General features: G+C 34.8%; 1 protein-coding gene and 1 long non-coding RNA gene across 2 annotated transcripts; one reads left to right on the top strand and one right to left on the bottom strand.

Annotated features, from left to right (window-relative positions):
- The first annotated feature begins 1,773 nt into the window (after positions 1 to 1,773).
- Positions 1,774 to 6,980, top strand: LOC128992316 (uncharacterized). Its single transcript, XR_008490706.1, has 3 exons — positions 1,774 to 2,029; positions 5,482 to 5,622; positions 6,774 to 6,980. It is a non-coding gene; the product is annotated as an uncharacterized LOC128992316 (long non-coding RNA).
- A 1,503-nt stretch (positions 6,981 to 8,483) lies between these two features.
- Positions 8,484 to 15,744, bottom strand: LOC128992767 (facilitated trehalose transporter Tret1-2 homolog). The gene is made up of 9 exons (XM_054416507.1): positions 15,697 to 15,744; positions 14,098 to 14,266; positions 13,337 to 13,505; positions 12,970 to 13,068; positions 12,328 to 12,504; positions 10,391 to 10,684; positions 9,543 to 9,651; positions 8,896 to 8,979; positions 8,484 to 8,515 (listed from the first exon to the last, which is right to left on the bottom strand). Exons 1-9 carry the CDS (start codon positions 15,740 to 15,742, stop codon positions 8,484 to 8,486), a joined length of 1,179 nt encoding a protein of 392 aa, XP_054272482.1. The 5' UTR covers positions 15,743 to 15,744.
- Positions 15,745 to 19,321: the final 3,577 nt, after the last annotated feature.

Here is a 19,321-nt window from a genome sequence, read left to right as displayed (position 1 = left end):
TGAAGGGTTTTAAACATGATTGTATTGTAGAAAATTTCAACACAGGATAAATTGATTATTTCACAATAAGAGCAAACAAATGTATAAACAAATAATAAATATAACAACGAATAATAAATATAAACAAATAAGCAAACAAATATAAGTCTTAACTTAACAGTTTTGAGATTCAAGTAAAATTTGAATCAACTTCCAACTTCCCTACTTGTAGGTTATGTTGTTAAGGTTAGGTTATGTTTTGTTTAGTTTTTGATCTGGTTTTTGTCTCTTCTCCTTACAGTAATCCAATAGGTTTGTAGCACTCAACAAAATTATTTTCACTCTTAACCATTGATTATAAAATTCAATGATATTATGCAAGTACTGTAACGTGTACAGTATTATATACAAAAGGTGGTTTGGAGTATGGGCCTATATAGATAATCAATGTTATAATAGTAGGCCGATTAATATACAACCTAACCCTTTCTTAAAAAATATCCCATTCTGCACTCTCTCATTACGATGATAAAACTTAACCTTTAAACGTTAACGTGTGCACTCCAATAAAAATGGCTATAAAAAAGGGTTTTTTTATATTTAGCTCTTTAAACTTTAGACGTAATATCTATAATCATTTTGTCATATTGTTATGCAAATTTTACGATGGTACCTTTATCCTTTAATTGATTTGAAACTAATAGCATAGACTAAGTAGACTTCTCATCCCATTGTAAATTTTGAAGCACGTTTTTCGTGTCTAGTTCATGTACGTGACACATGGACGCTAGTGTCGATGAAACTTTGTTTCTATTATTTTAGGGTTAATTTCTTGATTTGTGCTTTGCTGTTTGGTTATATGACTAGGGGACAGGTTATTGTTTATGATTAGATCGTATTATTTGGCTAAACGAGGTTTTAAATGGCTGTAATAACGGGAAACAAATTGTAAACAAAACACGACCTCTACAGAAAACCGTACAGAACTAACAATAAAATTGTCTTCAGCTGTTCCATAAGGATGATAAATCTACTAAGGGAGTGTTTTGGTTTTATCTATGCTAATAGTTTCAACCCCTAATTTGTTCATCATGAAACGTAATAATGGAAAATTGTAGTTAAACAACGTTTTATTGTAAACAAATGTTATTTTTAATTTTGCAAAAGTATAATATTTGTATTAAACCATGGAAACAGTAAATATTTAATGAATTAATCCATTATCCGGTTTGTAGAAAATACTATAAAAAAAATTAAAAAAATTATTTTAATGTATGTACACTTCACAAATATTTTAAATTTACCGCCGGAATAAGGGTTTTTACGGTTTTACACTTAAATTTGGTCTTGGCGTCTTTTTGTCCAAGGCAGATGGTTATCAAGGCAGACGTGCCTTTGCACTGGGAGGCTAGATCAGTGGACTCTGTGGTTGAACATTTCCATCCAATTGGTTTACAGATACTAAGCTTTTTGGCAAACTTTCAATACTATCGAAATTATAATGATAAAGTTATTAATACTAATTAATTATGGTAATAAACCTGAGACACTACTATGCGCGGGGGGGGACACTGGATTCCCTAATGAACACTGCCCAGATAGCAAGGACCCTTGATTCAAGGTAAACTTTTCCCTACAATTTGCATTCACAATTCAAGGTTGCAAATATTAGGAACATTGTGGCTGGATTCAAGGACAACAAAATACTGCCCTTTTTGAGTTCATAGATTCCGCCCTGCAACAGAGTCAACAAAACAACAGCGCGAATTCCCATGATGCAGTTCGACCAAGCGACGCCAGCCAGACGCCAGGATCCACCCCTAAACAATCCTAACCTCTTTGTCTTTGTCTTTGTGTGTCTTGTCAGTTTGTCTTTTTGCGACGTTTGTTTCTCGCGTTATTACTATATCAGAGTTTTTAGACATAAAGTATTCATATTGAAGTTAGTTTTTGTCAATTTTCAATTTCTTTGTTCATAGTTAATTCCATAGTGTTCGATTTTAGAAGACTAACTGCAACAAAAGTGCTTGTGAGCCAACGAAACATAAAGGTGAGTCAGCTAATCTTTTTATTGTATTCATAATATTTTTTCCATTCTTATGATAAGATATTTGTGTTAGAATGCTAATCATACTGACATTAGAACCTCAAGTTACAAATGCTCTGAAAATTATCTTACAACAATAAACTGCCAAATTTGGACTAGGATCCAGAATAATTCTAGGCCTGTGCTTGCCCTAGGCCTCATGACTGGTGAATTGTTTTTTAGTTGGCCTAGAAAGTATTGTGATCCGTTGGAATATTGTATCTGGAATTGTTCAAGACCTAGTTACTTATTTTTGCCAAATCCGGTGGGCTACAATATTATGAACACACAAGCCAATATGTAACTTAATGATGCAGTTTTTTATCAGCGTAGATTGTCTTAAGTTATCATAGGCCGAAGTTATGAAGTTTCATTTAAGAATGAAGAAATGATTTTCGATGGATTGGATAAATAGACCTAGGCCTATAGAAAAATATTTTAATTTAGCTTAGGCCTATGTCTTAAGTTATAGACTTGGTACTGTAGCCTAGGTCTAAAGGCTTATCCTAGTCCTATGTCCTGATGCTAGGGTTTTTCGGCAAACGTTTAGATGGGTTAAGATTAGCATCTCTCAAAGTTTTGTACGTAGTGATGTAAAATACCCAGGTATTTAAAACTCGGGGTAAATACCCCAAAATCCATAAATACCCGGGTATTTTGGGTATTTATGAAATCAATTGAAATTCATTTATATATACCCCTAAATATGTTATTATTATCATTACATGATAAATTAGGATAGTCTATAACACCTTTTAGGCCCACAGTAGCTTGAAGCTTTGCTAGTACCTTTTATTTAATGATTTAGCACCTTTTTTTAAATGATACATACATTTTCTAAATAAGCATGGGGTTTCGTGTCTTAAATCAAGTAACATCAGTTAAAATTTAACTTACTAAAAATAGCCTATTAAAAAAGGCTGGCTATTTCAATTTTTATCATTTTATAAATTTATAACCAATTAAATAACATAAACATAATTATTTTAATTTATAAATATCCAGAAATTGTTGAAAGATTTACTGGGCCTATAGATTCAAATGTTTTGTATCACAAGTTTATGAAATTAGTTTTTTTTATTTTGATACTATTGATACCAACAAAAGATCTAGAAAAAAATATTATTAAATTCTGCCATCCTACAGATTGAGTTTTAATTATTTTCTTAAGTTGTTTACACATAGGCCACTAACTAGGTTAAATTTTCCTGTCTTCCTAAATAATAATTATTACTTTAAAAATAATTTTATTAATTTTCAATAAAATAAATTGAAATTCATCTATATATCATAGAAATTAAAAAATCATAAGTAGTCAGGACCAGTGCAACCATGCGACCAGGGTATTTATGCCGATTATGCTTTATGCTCAGACCTGGGTATTATGGCGAGTATACACAGAAGTAAAATGCTAGTAGTGACCATATGAAATTTTGTTTAACACATTTTATCATCATTTTACTATCCTTACAGGGTAATAATTGCAAAAAAACATCTCAATCTTCTCTAACTTTAATAAAAATTATAAATACCCAGTTTTTGGGTATTTACCCAGGCCTGGGGTAGATACCCGGGTAAATACCCAATTTATATTTACCTACCCACTGGGTATTTACCCGGCCCACATCACTATTTGTACGCCATACCCATTGATTAAACTAAGTAAAGGTAGGCTACCGTAATGAACTAATTTAAAACAACCTTCTACAAACTGTCACTTGACTGGAGACCTGCCATTTTGGTTTTATGTAGCTGTTAACTTTAAATCATATCCTGGTAACTTGTGCCTATTTAAGTTACTAAAGATGTAGGCCTATATTGCCCATGCTGTAAGTTGTAAAGTTATTGTAACAAGGTTACCTAGGCTGCTGTGTTATTTTTCAAATTAACTAATTAGCTTCAGCGAACACAGATTTGAAACAAGTGGCTTGCCGTTTGAACAAACGTTACAAGATGAGTTGCCATCTTGCTTTGCATCAAAATTTGCAGAATTTAGAACTGTAATTTAGACATTATTATGAATAACTTGGTCTGTGTGCTGCAATTTAACTTACGGTACCGGTATTAACAATTTTGGAAAAATTCTGAAATTTTCTGCTTTAAATAAACCTTACCATTTGTAGGCCTATAGTTTTTAAATTTTATTGATGATTTGTAATTTAAAACAAAAAATATTAATAGCCTAAATCATAACTTAATATTATTAAAACCTTAGAGTAAGAAAGTTAGTAGGTTAAACTTACTAAAACTTTCGTTTGTTGGTCAAATAAAAATTCACTTGGAAGAAAGTTGTTTAAAAAAAATTAATGCCAGACTTATGGTTTACTTCTTTTTCCATCTTGCTTAATTTAGCCAGAATTTCAGGTTGAACAGAGAGGCAAGACCATTGAACGAGTCTAAACTAATTTTTTTGTACTTGATTCATTTGGTAAATCCCACTGTACACCCCTGAAAACACACACTGACCAATTATGTCTATTCTGTACTTTACTACAGAAGTGAGATTGTCAAAGCTAGTTTGTTAAATACAAATACATGGCATATTCTCTCTAAAAGCTGATTGTTTTGTATTTTTCTTCCAATACTAGCTGTAACCCGCGGGCTTTGCCCCGTTTAACTTCTTAATTTTCAAGATGATCTCGTTCGCATGGCTCAATCACGTCCTGGTTGAAGTTTGTTCGCTACGCTCACTCACCTTTAGATTGGAGCTCGTTCGCTACGCTCACTCACCTTTAGGTTAGAGCTCGTTCGCTGCGCTCACTTGCCTTCAGGTTAGCTCGTTCGCTACGCTAACTCGCCTCCAGGTTGAAGTTCGTTCGCTACGCTCACTCACCTTTTGGTTGCAAATTAGCTGTTGTCATAAATGTAAAAGAAATAATAGTGCTGCACCCTGTTGGTAATCCTTGTAACTTTAATGCTATTAAACATCATAGAACAGAATCAACTTGTTTAATTGAAACAGCTGTTAAGATTCATTAATTCCATTTCTCATAAGGTTAACATGGGAAACTCCAGAGCCACTGGGGCGAGCCCAGAGGTCGGAGGGTAAAATCCTTTCTTAGTGATCGTCTACTACCCAAAAGGATGATGCCTGCCAAGATTCAGGTTCCTTAGGTCTTATGGTTTCTGAGATTTCGTGATGAGTGAGTGAATGAATGAGTCAGTGGTATTTGAGCTTTATATAGATTTGCATAACAAATTCTTTTGTTATTGTTATCTATTATGAGGCGTTTCACTTAAACTGTTTCAGTTGTAGCCAAGAGACTGTTGGCTGAAGCCACTGAATTGAAAGTAAAAAAAAACTGCATCCGTGCATGGCTGTGACAAGCCAAATTTAGGGCCAGTACCTAAAAGGTTTGTAGAGCATATTAGTTATAGAACTGTTTATTTCATAAGGTTTACTTTTGTTGTTACAGTAGAACCTCGATAGTTCGACACTCCCTGTAGTTCGACACAGGCCGTGATGACAAGACATGGCATCAGTGGCCGATGACGGGTTCACCAAGGTTAAAAACTAGAGCATTCTTAGTGTTTTCGTGCATGGAAAAACTCAATAGGTAGCCTACTTAAAATATCCCATTAACTTACATTTTTTCTAAGATCCAAAGTGTAAAAAGCATGTGACGTAAATTATGAGGGGCGAATAAGATTGTATTTACTGAGCAGCCTACCCCTAGTACCAGCCACGCTCAAATTTCTTCCCCGGGGTGCTGAGAAGGATTCACGGTTTTGACTGATTAATTATTTTAATTTAATCTAAGGTTCAGAGCTCTAGAAGCGCTCAAAAGATCCTGCAGACGCCCAGGAGGAGAGCAATATCATCCTCGCCTTTGTTAAAATGTTATTGCAAATTTTGCCTAACTTTTAGAATAACTGTAGGACAGACGAGTACTCTACCCTGGCCAATTCGATAAAACTACCTACTCGTTTAAACTGTTGCAACAACGGGTTTTAGAATTCTAATAACAAGTCTCGGGTTTGTTAATTTGGTTTATTAGTATAAGGAACATACAAGGGTGGTTTTTCAAGTAAGAGCCAGTTTCTGCGTATAAATCCATAATTCGCTTAAGTACGCTGCAGCAAGGCTCCTCGCCACTTGCTGGTATCATTTGTGAACAGAATGACACAATTTGCAGCTCTGTAGCTGACATGTACCTACATTTCGCTGTGTGTTTCAACAATTTTTTAGACTTTTTGTCCCCGTACGCTAGGCTGGAGCCCGGGATTGTTTTTCACATTACTTCAGGCTAGACCTAGGGGTTACGGCATTATCACTTAGTTAAAATCCATTGGTGATTTGGCAGGATTTGAACCCTGGACCCCAGGAACCGGAATGACCGCGCTCTAACCACTAGACCTGCTCGCTCCCCAATTTTTTAGACTATTGATAATGTCAATGATAATCAGGGCCGGAGAGAGCCATCATGGGCCCCTGGGCTCAGCGATCCTGGGCCCCCTATTTACTTGATTTAGTGTCCAGCCGTCTCCGTGCCGTTTTGTCACACAAATAACTATATTAATAAATGTTTGCTCACAGTTTCAGCTTTAATCACAGTCAAAACAATTCAAGTAAAAAATTACTTAGTGAACTGGAAAACCATGCTGAAATTTTTAACTCAAGCAGATTACATGTACAGAAAAAATTTAAAAAAAAATTAGATAAAACATACTCCCTTAGTCGATACTTTATGATTTTTTTTTGTTGCAGGAAAAGAGGAGTTATTGGTGCACAGAATAGGAACATCAGGCTGAGGTTATGCGACAGTAAATAATGTATAAGTAAAATGTCACTTAATTTAACTCATGTTCTAATTTTCAAGTTTGTTTTATACTTTATATTTTCATAAAATAAATTTACTATAACCAATGTCACTTGCTACATTTTATTTATACCCCCACAAATAGTGATATTTTGGCTATGTTTGAAGAACTGTTTTGAACTTTTAAACTTTTTGTTGATCACTGAGATGTCTTTTCTAAAGCAGGGTCTGGTGTAATTTGATGAGGCCTTATTAAAAATTAAATGCTCCCACCCTTCACTCACAAGCTTGGCAGAATAGGCTTATTATTTTTAACCTAACTCAGTTATCCTATACAACATTTAAATAAAGTGTTATAGCATCATTTATAGGTTTCTAGCTGCCCCTCCCCTTGGGCTTCACAACAGAATTGAAAAATTTTCTTTGCTACAAACAGTTGTTTTGCATTGGTTTTGCTTAGAATTTTCCTAACAGCGGTTTGGTAGCTAATACAATTAAACGAAAGTTCTGTCAAAAGAAAAATATGTTAACATTGTAATTTTAAAGCCAGTGAGCCAGAGCCCTGATGGAATCTCTCAAAGCTACTTCGTGTACATATTAAGTGAAACCTATTATGGAGGTTAAGTGAAACCTCCATGCCACCAAGTTCTGAGTACATATGCATGGTAGTTTTTGAGGAATAGTGATCAATGAGTGAGTGAGTGGTAACTGTATTATAATATAGATTATAAGGTCAAATTATGTATCCACCCAAAGTTTTCTGCGTAGATTAAAGCTTAAGGTAATGTACCTTGCGTTTAATATTTTAAGGCTTAACTTACTGCCATAAAGCAACCAATATTTTGATGTCCTAATAGATAGCTGTCCCCGCGCTTAGTAGGCATCATTAAAGTTCTTGAGTTCACAAAGACAAAACAGCTAGGCTATCCACTAGGACATTAAAATATTGGACTACTTTAAGACCGTAAGAATGCCGTAAGTCAAGTAAAATTCCTTGTCAGTCAATCACTTGTTACTGTATGTACTGAGTTGATCATGATTATGCTTTTATTTAACCCGAATTCAACAATATATTTTGATTTCAGCCAAAAATCTTTACCTTGAATTAACCTTAAATTTTCAGGTTATGAGTCCTGAATTGACCATGATTTTACCTTAATTTAAACATACTTATACCTTAATTCAACCTCAATTCAGCCTTGATTATGCATTACTGCCAGAAACGTTTACCTTGAATCAACCTAAAATTTTCAGGGTTGATTCAGGTTTCACAAGTGTTCAGTAGGACCCTTGAATTAGCCCTGAATTAGGCTTGATGGCTTGATATTTTAAGATTAATTCAGGCTTGCATCTTTGAAAGTTTAACCTTGATTTAATACTGAATCAGGAAAAAATTGCTATCTGGGTGTAGGCCTACTGGTAACACAAGCACGCGCGTGGGAGTATGCCAGACCCAGGGGGGTGATAACAGGTCTAATGACTTGGTCAAGACTAACAACCCTACAGCCAGATAATAGCATATGCTATTTTAGGAAGCTACTGTTATGCTCATCGTGGTTGCCACCATAATTGTAAAATTATTGCAACATTAACGTACGTGGGGGTATGTCATACCTTCGCGCGCGCGTTTAAGGGTTAATCTGATTGAAACCTTTCTCTTACTCTTTATCAAAATTCTTGTTCTCCTGTCCTGTCACAATAAACAATAACCATCACCCATGGTAGAAGGAAAATTACCCACCTACCTGGGCTGACTAGGAGAGTGAATGCTTATGTCCTTTAGATACAAAACTAACATGGAAAAACATAATTGGAGAAAACGATAAAAGCTAAATTTAAAAACTATTTTAAAAACATCAGGAGTACCTATTAATAATACACCACAGCTAGAAATTCCACAAATTTATTTTAGAAAGGAACATAATATTACTCAAAATAATGTTCCTTCAGGTTTAAAAACTATTATAAAGATCGTCATGATAACTGAAACTGCAGAATAAAACCACAAAATGGGTGCTGTTCCCAAGACTTCTTTAACTGGAAGGAAAGCCACGACGTTTAGAAACATGCTGAAGAAGCCAGCACTCAAAGTTACTACTCGCCCACAATCTCGACATCTGTCAGTTCCCTCTTCCTCTTGCTTATCAACAAATCCTGAAAAAGTATGAATCAAGACAATGTTAAAATACAGTACAAGGTTATGGGAGTTCAGATATACATTTGGTTTACATTAAATTTCCTACAATTCTTTGTCAAGGGTAGCAAATTTAAACCCTCCAGTAAAAACTTGCTAGACACGCCTTTTTGGGTTAGAGAGAAAATAAATGCAGAATGCCAGAGGAAAAACAATTATTTGTCCAGTAATGTTAGTAAATAACATGAATCTACATTTGTATATCAATAAAAGTAAACAAAAGAAATCGTATAATGAAATAATTTACGACAAAAATGCCAAAGAAACCATTAACCAATATTTTTATATTCTAGACATTTTGGCTACCTGAATTCTCCCTTCCTAAACATAGTTAACCCCCTCCCACCCAGCTAAAAACCACTTGTCTGAATAATTAATCAATTTCTTTATTGAGGATTAATAGGGTGTCCTTAAAATAGCTTACTGTTAGGGACAAGGGACATATTCATGCTGTTTGCAATTTAATATTTATTCTTATAGTAGAACAATAAAAGTAAAGCATTATTGTTACAGTAATATTTACCGACTAGGAATGCTGCAGTGTAGAATGTAAGACAAATCGTAGGTATAAAAAAAATATGTGATACATCTTGGCCGCTTTCAAAATAAAAAAAGAAAACTCCAAGAATGGCCTGAAACAGAATTATACTGATTAAAATATAGGTACCCAAAGAAAAATATTGAAAAATAAAACCAAAATCATGTTACATTAGTGTAAAAAATTATTTGAAAAGGAATCGACGCCAGTTTTGGCTCATTGTTTTGAAATTTGAATAAGAATTAAAACCTGGCATGTGATTGATAAAGTAATTTTATATTTTCTTCGTTTTATCAGTTTGGACTTAACATGATGCAAATGCCAACTTCACACTATTCTTTTAAATATTCTCAATGTAACATACTGTTTGGGATTCTCAGATAATCATTTCCGGAATAGGCTACGTTTTGGCAGCATTGTCCTGATAAGCAAGATATTGTTGGGTTGAGGGTTGAGACCATTCTCTTATCTCTGGTCACCACTGGCTTGATTCTGTGAACTAAACTATACCTCAGGGGCGTAAAGTACAGGTTTTTAAAAGAAGAGAGCCCCCACTGTTGAATTCTGCCCTATGCAAAAAGAAGGTGATTAAGTGGTTAGGTAGGGAAAACTTTAAATAGTGGTAGCCCTCTTTTTCATAGACCTGCTTACTGTAAGTTATTAAGGTCATCACAGATCAGTAACCTATTGTAGGGGGTAGTTAAGATTAAAGGAAGAGAAAGAAGATATACATTAAAAATGGTGCAAAAACAGAAAAAATGAAGGTGAATTAGCGGATAAGAACCTATTTTATCTAATAGCTTCAAAACTACCTCTCAAGAGCTCTCACTGACCATAAACAGAGACATGAGTGTCGATGAAGTCGCCATCTTTGTCCTAGAACTGCAGCAAGCGTGGAACATCCAAACCACTGGCATGAGAGGGAGGCTGACCGTAGCAATCATGAAGAGAGAGTTCCAGATTAACTTCTTCTGGACCTCTCTTATCAGCGGCTCCATGAACATGAACACCACGGGGAAGCCAGTGAGAGAAAGAAGAACGAAGAGAGTAAGGTTCGCCTTGGCAATTTTCGGGTCTTTGTGGAATGGAGGAAGAAACAACTCTGGCCCTCTCTTCCTTGTACCTTCCTGCACAATAAAATCAAGTTATCTCGAGATTTGAACGATTTTTACCTTGATGGTTACCCCCAGTGAGTGGTGGATGGGCTGCGTGTGCTCCCACTATCTCCGCGTTCCGCCATCTCCGAACCCAAATCTGTCCCGCCACCTCCGAATTCTTGAGTGACGCTTATAATCCCGTCACTGCCTGCGTTGTTAGCTGCCATTGCATCCACGGCTGCAAAGCCCCGTGGATGGAAGATTTAATGAAAATTTAACCCGTGGGTTAGGTTAGGTTAGGTCAGGTTAGGTTAGGTTAGGTTAGGTTAGGTTAGGTTAAGTTAGGTTATGTTAGGTTTGGACGGAAAGTCTTAACGCAGGAAGTAACCGAGGATTATAGGGGTCACTCTGAAATTCGAAGGTAACGGTACACGGAGGTGGCGGGACGCGGAGATAGCGGGAGGTAACCGATGGGCTGGCGGCGACTCTCAGGTAGACGGGAGGGTCAGAAGTGATTGGTTTTCAATGGGTGTAGGCACTTGACCGAGGCTGTAATCCTCTTAATCACGGTCGGTTGACCTGTCAGTTCTAGGTTGGTGTCGAACGCTTCCGCATCATACCGTGCATAGCCGAACTGTTTAACGATCAATAATATATAATTTAATATAATAATAATATAATAAATAATTTAACGATCATAACCTAACCGAACTAACCAAACTTGCTGATAATGAAAAATCGAATGAAGGTTTACTAATAAAAAAATAGTTATGTTCATAAAATAAAATTACAAATGCCTAAAATGCAATTTTTAATTTTTTATTTCTAAAATTAAACTATCATAACCTAACCAAACCAACCAAACTTGCTGATAATGAAAAAATCGAATAAAGGTTTCCTAATCGAAAAATAGTTCTGATCATAAAATTTAAAATTCTAACAAAAGATGTACCAGTTAAGAAGTAATCACATTCTAAGCGAAATCTTTGACAAAAAGTTAACGCCTCCGGTGGGATTCAGAATTCTCGATTCCCCACCCCTCCTCCGGTGACCACTACCCTCAGGCCATAAATCAGGGGATCAACCCAAACAAAGATCTGGTCCGTTGTCCTCTCCCGGTTTTCAATACAGCCCTTCCTGTAAGTGGCAGATTTTTGTGTCACCCTCCTTGCACACGTTACTGGCACTATTGTATATCGGTATAGTGTAAGATAATAAAACTCTTATTGCCGTAATAAAAGTCATACGTGCCTTATCAGCCCACCCAGCACCGCTCACTGGAATTCATCGTTTTGACTTTGTCTTTGTGTCTTCCTAAACAACAAAATCAAGTCAATCTCTTAATTTTGAGGATTTTACACCATAATAACTTCAAATTTGTGTGGTTTATAGCAGGATTTAAGTGTAATGTTTTATATTTTGTTATCAGTCAAGTATCCCTTTATCTCACCCCCGTAAAACACGCTGTTGTGTCTAGATTGATTATGTCCAACGACATTTGTCTTGTTTTATAAGCTGCGAATAAAACTACAATGGAAATACCCATTTCAAAAGAATACTTTCTAATTTATTCTACCAGATTTAGAAGTCTTTGGTTGTTGAACTTCGTGGGTGCAAAAGTAGATCGAAAAGGATAAGCCCAAAAATGAATACTTTACTCTGCAAAGACAAACCTGAATAAGAAGCATCAGCTGATCGAGTCCCCGAGTGGATATCCCTCTGTGTAAAAAGTCAATCGACTTCTCGGCTGTCGCCATGTTGCCATTAGCCACGTGGATATACGGGGATTCAGGCAGCCAGGTCAAACAAATCAAGAATAAAACTGGTACGACCGCAAGCATCAGTAGCATCTGAAACTCGAGTCAATGTAAAAATTTTGTCTTTAAAATGTTCTACTAGTAAAAGTTAATCTATTACAAATCTATCTGAATCCAGACTCTAAAATCTATTCCAAAGCAAATTATACAGTATAGGAAAAGTTTTTGGTTTTGAGTTGTTAGCTCTTAATTAGTAGGCAATAAAAATGTTCTTTATATTAAATTCTCTTTCATCTTATCAGCTAATTGTATTTGCATTGACCATTCAGTCTACAGAACATAACATTACAGGAAATTTATGACTGGACAATGTTGACTGGCTGCATCTTTACTCTGACCTAAATCGTTCCACTGCTTTTATATAAAGAATCGTTAAGAAAATCTCAACGTTCACGCTTTTCCAAGCCAAATTAGTATGATATTCGTTGTTTATTGGTCCAACTTTTTTATAAACTTCTCAGAAAAGTCTTGAATGCAAATCAAAAATCAGAAGATTACCTCAAAGTATGAGAAAGTCGAGCCGTTTGCATAAACCAAAAGGAAGCCGAGCGACGTGAATCCGTAGTACAAAGGCCTCAGAACTACTCTCACTTCTTGCTTCAACAAAACATGTAACAAAACGAGTGAAAACAATAACAATATAAAAAATAGTACACAAGCATTGTATGAATTGACATTTTTAAAGGTTCTGGACTACTTTGACATGCTGGAAGACCTGTAGGCTTCCTTATCTTATTAACTGGTGTATTCTAATGACGTCAACATACGATATCACAGAACGAGTAATAGATCGCAAATATTCTCGATCTTGTTTGTTGAATTAGAGAGTTAAAATATTTAATCTTATATTTTTACTGTGACCAACCTCTGCGATATCCTTAATGTAAGATCCCGCGTAGCATAGAACTGCACCTGTTGCAACTCCTGCTAAAATCCTTGCCAAGCAGATGATCCAGACTTGGACGAACGAGAGAAGCAGAACTGATAACAGGCTGAGGATACCGAAGAGGAGAAAAATTGATTTGTATCCATATCTGAAAGATTTTAAGAGATAAATCTGTAAAGTGTTAACATTCCAAAATACTTTAAAAGAACTCACTCCCACGTCCAATAGTAAATTTCCCTTAGTTTAACACATTTACTGGACAAACCTTCGCGCAGATCGCTTCAGCCGTTCAGGGGCCCATTTCATAATAAACTACAAGTTACAAGTTACAACTTGTAACTTGTAATTTCCATAAGATTTGCATTAGGCGATCAGCTGATTTTCTAATAATATTAGTTTGTACTTTATTATGAAATAGGCCCCAGGAGGAGTATTTGTAAAACAAAAGCAGGGGTGTAGTATAAGAGCGGTACGAACAAAATATTATCGTCAGCTGACGAGTGATGTTACTTTGGGAATTAGTTTTCTTTTTGCATACTCTTAAATAGGGTCAGGAGGTTTGTTGCAGACATTTTACTTTACAATTGGTCAAGGTCCTTAAGCTTTTGCTATTTTTTGTATCTAGAATATGATCCTGTCTTCAGTTGAAAAAGAACCTAAAAGATAAGTCCACAAACCAATCCAAAGATACAAAATAAAAGGACACACAGATAAAACTTTAATTCTAGCATCTAAGTTACCTTGGAGCTAAGAAGTATCCTACGGTTGGTCCCAGCATCATCCCTAAGGGCAGACTTCCCAAGATGGCTACTTTGTCTATGGTCAACATAGTCAGAGTCGTCTCTAGGTATGGAATCATCAAGGAGCTCCAGGCCAAATTCATTGCTATGTAAATGTACGCTGTCTTTACTGTAAAAATATAACAGACAAATAAAACAAAATAAAAAACCGTTACAGCAAACCTACAGAATAGGCGAATTTCTATTTGCCAAATTTAATTTTCAGTCAAATATGTCCTCAAAAATGTTAGATTTACTCCCTTTTTGAATACAATTAGGTTTAATGAGTAGACCTACTTAAGTTTGCTGCAACACTGAATGTAATAAAGTGTGTATTTGGAAAAATATCAATAACTTAGTCATGAAAAAATATATTATGCCGAATTAGATCGAAGTACATCCATAAACAAGCAAACTACAACTGTTTACTTATGATCCATAAGAATAACATAAAAGGTATTAAATTTACAGTTTTTTTTTTTTTTACTTTTCTTCGTAACGATTAAGTGTACAACTGTTTCAATATACGAAATTATTTGTAGGCCTACCCAGTGTTTACCCCATGAAACCCTGTACCCATAGTCCGGCCATGCTGGTCTGTGAACTCTTTCGAATATTCGGTTTACACGTTTGTACAAAATTTCATGAAAATTGGATTCGGACTAAAATCTCATCAAATGAATTCAACAGATGGTGTTTTGGTCTTTCGGGACCTCAAAATGAAACAGTAAATTTGTCTCGGGTCTAGGTTTTACCATGAAACCCACGGTAATAGTTTATTCCTTATACGAGAATGTCGTTTAGTGTAGCAAAATACAGTAGAGCCTCGATAATAAGGCTCTCATGGGGTTCATTAAATAAGACTTGTTATCAAGGTTTGCAATAACATTCGATTGGGGTAAAATAAATACTAGGGGATTTTAAAATGACACTTGTTCAAGGTCGACTTGTTATCAAGGTTTGCAATAACATTCGATTGGGGGTAAAATAAATACTAGGGGATTTTAAAATGACACTTGTTCAAGGTCGACTTGTTATCAAGGTTTGCAATAACATTCGATTGGGGGTAAAATAAATACTAGGGGATTTGAAAATGGCACTTGTTCAAGGGTGACTTGTTATCAAGGTTCCACTGTATAACAACGAGGTAGAATATTTTCGTATTTTTAATTTTGTAAATGGATGGTTAAAAAGCTGGGCAATCAAATAATGTTTTTAAGACAACTAAATCAAAGTAAAATTGATCTTTTCACTTCTCCTAGAGCATTACAGATTTTTTACCGTTTAAGTAATTTAAGTAAATTTAAGTAATAAAACAGCATAGCTTTACCACTCCCAACACCCGCTTTTGATAGTAAATTTACTTAATTAAGTAATGAACTTTTACACTCATTTAAACTTTAGGACATACGCAAAGGGAACAATTATTTTTAGAAAACCATTGTTATTACAACTTTTACAACTCTAACTTATCTCTTAACAGAAAATAGATGTGCATGAAATCCATGTTAAATTCAATAATCTAACAAAAACCTCTAATGTGTTCAGTAAATAACTTACCAACAAAGACACTTAGATACATGTTGCGAAGTGAGTACGATTCCATGCCCAAGCCACTTCTGGCAGTGTGTTGGACATCCATTAAAAAGATTTCAAAATCCTGCAAAGATTAGTGAAGCTATATTTAGTATTTACAAGAAACTTTTAGGAAAGAAAGGATTGATCTTTTGTCAACGTTACTCAGAGCAACATAAACTTGTTTGTTGTAGCAACTGAGGAGGTTTTATAGAAACAAAAGAAGGTTGAACGCGAATGCCAGCAGAACATAACAGTTTTAATATTAACTTGGTTTTTATCATAGAATGATTTAGAACAGATTTAAAAGTGTTATTCATGTTTTGGACCCAAAGTATATTCAGGATTGTTAAAATAAATAACAAATTTTTTAAATCATTGACTGACTATGATAGCGAGACTTGTTGATCGACAGGTGCCTAAGTCCCACCAATTTTTTGTGAACAGTTTTACATAATTTTCTAAGAATTTAACAGATTGTACAAAAATATATAGCAAATTTTCGGAAACATAATATGTTTGTAACAAAAATATGTTTGTAGCATTAGTTAATAAAATGCATTCTAAGATGAGTTGAATTAAATACACTTGAAAATAAAAGACGATGATTATTTAATAATTAATTATATTAGAAACATAGGCTGTGGATATTAGAAACATAGATGTCATCTCATAAAAATTATATTGCGTATTATATTAAGGAACACTATTCAAACTAGGCCTATACCTATTCAATCTTACTAATATTATAAATCTGAAAGTTTGTGAGTTTGTGTGTATGTTTGTGTGTATGTTTCTGTGTGTGTTTGTTGCTCAATCACGCATAAACTACTGGACGGATTGGGTTGAAATTTGGCATGATGATAGCTCACATTCCCGATTAACATTAAAGCATATTCTTATCTCAAAAACCCTTTCGGGCTCCGCCCCAGTGGCTCTGTAGTTCCCCATGTTAATCTTATGATTTTTCATATTTAAAAGGAATTAATGAATCTTAACAGCTGTTTCAATTAAACAAGTTGGTTCTGTTCTATGATGTGCAATAGCATAAAAGTTACAAGGATTACCAACAGGGTGCAGCACTATTAATTTTTGACAACGGATAATTTCCAACCAAAAGGTGAGTGAGCGTAGCGAACGAACTTCAACCTGGAGGCGAGTTAGCGTAGCGAACGAGCTAACCTGAAGGCAAGTGAGCGCAGCGAACGAACTTCAACCAGGACGTGAATGAGCCATGCGAATACTTATGAAGTTAAACGGGGCGAAGCCCGCGGGTACAGCTAGTGAGTTATAACGAAAAGAAAAACAAAAAGGGACAGTCAGATTCAAATAGTAAATACAATGTTTGGGTATGTACACTAATAACAACAGATCATTTGAAATGTATATAAATAAAAATGAATCCCTTTTTTATGGTATTCCATAACTCGAGAACGAATGCAAGGAATTGGATGATTCTTTTTTTGTTGTGTTCCTTAGTGCCAAGGGAAGGGTTTTATGTAAGGAAATTTTTAATCCATCAAACCGTGTTTTAGTAATTTGATTTTAAAAATTCCAAAAACTTGCCTTTACACTAGCTCACTCACTTCAACCTGGAGGCGAATGAGCGTAGCAAACGAGCTCCAACTAAATGGTGAGTAAGCGTAGCGAACGAATTTTAACCAGGACGTAATTGAGCGATGCGAACGAGCTCATCTTAAAAATGAACGAGCATTTGACATAAAACCACATTAGTACAGGACGACGTCTGTCGGACCAGTTAGTTAACAATAATAAAAACGAAACACATTATTGTGAGTTTCCTTCGTATTTACAAAAGCACGTAGTAAATAAGTTATTTTCACTATTCTGTAAACAAAAGTATTTGCACCCATAGGAACATGGTTCGGATCACCGAATAATCTTTGATAAATTATATCCATAACAAATTTTTAACTTACAAAGTTTATGATCTGTGACTAGAACATTGATACGACATATAGCTATAAAAGTCAATTTAGTATTCATGACCTATAAAACTATACTGCACACGTTTACTTAAGTAAACAAACGATCGTAATGATTATTTAATTTTTTAAAAACTCCGATAAACTCAATTAAATAACTTTGATTTCACTATCTACATACCTATTTTGTTCCAACAAAAACCACTCAGCAAAAACACTTATCGCAAAAACGTTCAATATTCCAAAGGTTTCAGGTATAAAATAATTAGTTGTTCACCTCATTGATCGCACATTATCACATTAAGTTCGTCCTAGAACTCCGACAGTGGATCATGCTACTGAATACGAATAGACTAACAACATTAGTCACGTGACATCGGGCATTAGTCATACTTGTTATCAATGTTAGTCATGCTCTCAGTCACTTACAACGGATGCTGGCATAGATTAAACCAAACCATTAACTTGAACAGAAGTAGACTTCTCATCCAATCTGTAACACTATGGTGTGCGTTTCATATCGATGGACTTTTGTCACATTATAGGGTGCTAGTTCTAGCCCGGAACTGTTTTACCTATTGTTCAGGCTAGTCCTAGTGGGTAGTGGTAATCACATGGATAAAATCCGTTGGTGATTGATGGGATTTGAACCCAGTACCTCGGGTAGCGAAGCTCCGCGCTCTACCACTACACCAGCTAGGACATCGCGTAAGACTGGATCTCTCCCTTACCTTTTTTTTACTAAAGAAAACAATAAATACCCCCGCCGCAGCAAACCTGCCAACTAAGCGAATTTCCATTTGTCTGAATAGATTTTTAACCAAACCTATGTAAATAACATTAGGTTTAATGAGTACCTAGGTTTGCTGCCCAAAAGGAAACTAATAAAGTGTATTTTTTTGGAAAATATTAATAACTTAGTATAAAATAAATAAATTTGCCAAGTTTGATAAAAAAATATCCATAAACAAGCAAACTACAACATTTTACAATATTCTCCATAAGAATAGCATGGGAATTTTAAATTTACAATTTGTAAAATTTTCTCCGTTACCAATAACCGTACAAAAACACTTTGATATACTAAATTATTTGTTTTTTTAAGCTCTTTAAAAAGGTTTAGAGGGAAATTAGAAAATTTTGTGTTTCGAGGGTCAAAAATTAGAAAAACCATTTTTTACCCCATAAAACCCCCAGTAAACCCCTGTTTCCATGGTCCGATCATGCTGGTTCACGAACTCCTTCAAGTTTATCCCGCCTTACACCTTTAAACCAAATTTCATCAAGTTCGAACAAAAATTACTCAAGTTATCGCGTTCACGGACGTATATATATATAGACGATTATTCACGAAAAAAATATAACAATATTTAAACTACATCAAGTCAAAGTTTATTAAAATAAATTAATCAAACTAATGAAACTGAATAAACAAATCATTGACTGAGAAAAATAATAGCCTAGGAAGTACTGCTTGGTAGAAATACATGTACTAATAAATAACATTCCATTGTCAAAGTAGACGATTATTCACGAAAAAATATAACAATATTTAAACTACATCGAGTCAAAGTTTATTAAAATAAATTAATCAAACTAATGAAACTGAATAAACAAATAATTATATAGCCTTAACAGTTTGTGTAATCAATACAAACTGTGGT

Source organism: Macrosteles quadrilineatus, unplaced genomic scaffold (genome assembly GCF_028750875.1).
Source record: "Macrosteles quadrilineatus isolate MER2022 unplaced genomic scaffold, UCM_ALF_1.0 Scaffold_4__1_contigs__length_99947679, whole genome shotgun sequence".
Lineage (NCBI taxonomy): Eukaryota > Metazoa > Arthropoda > Insecta > Hemiptera > Cicadellidae > Macrosteles > Macrosteles quadrilineatus.
The sequence above is the reverse complement of the archived record's forward strand: the minus strand, read 5'-3'. Positions and strand labels throughout refer to the sequence as shown.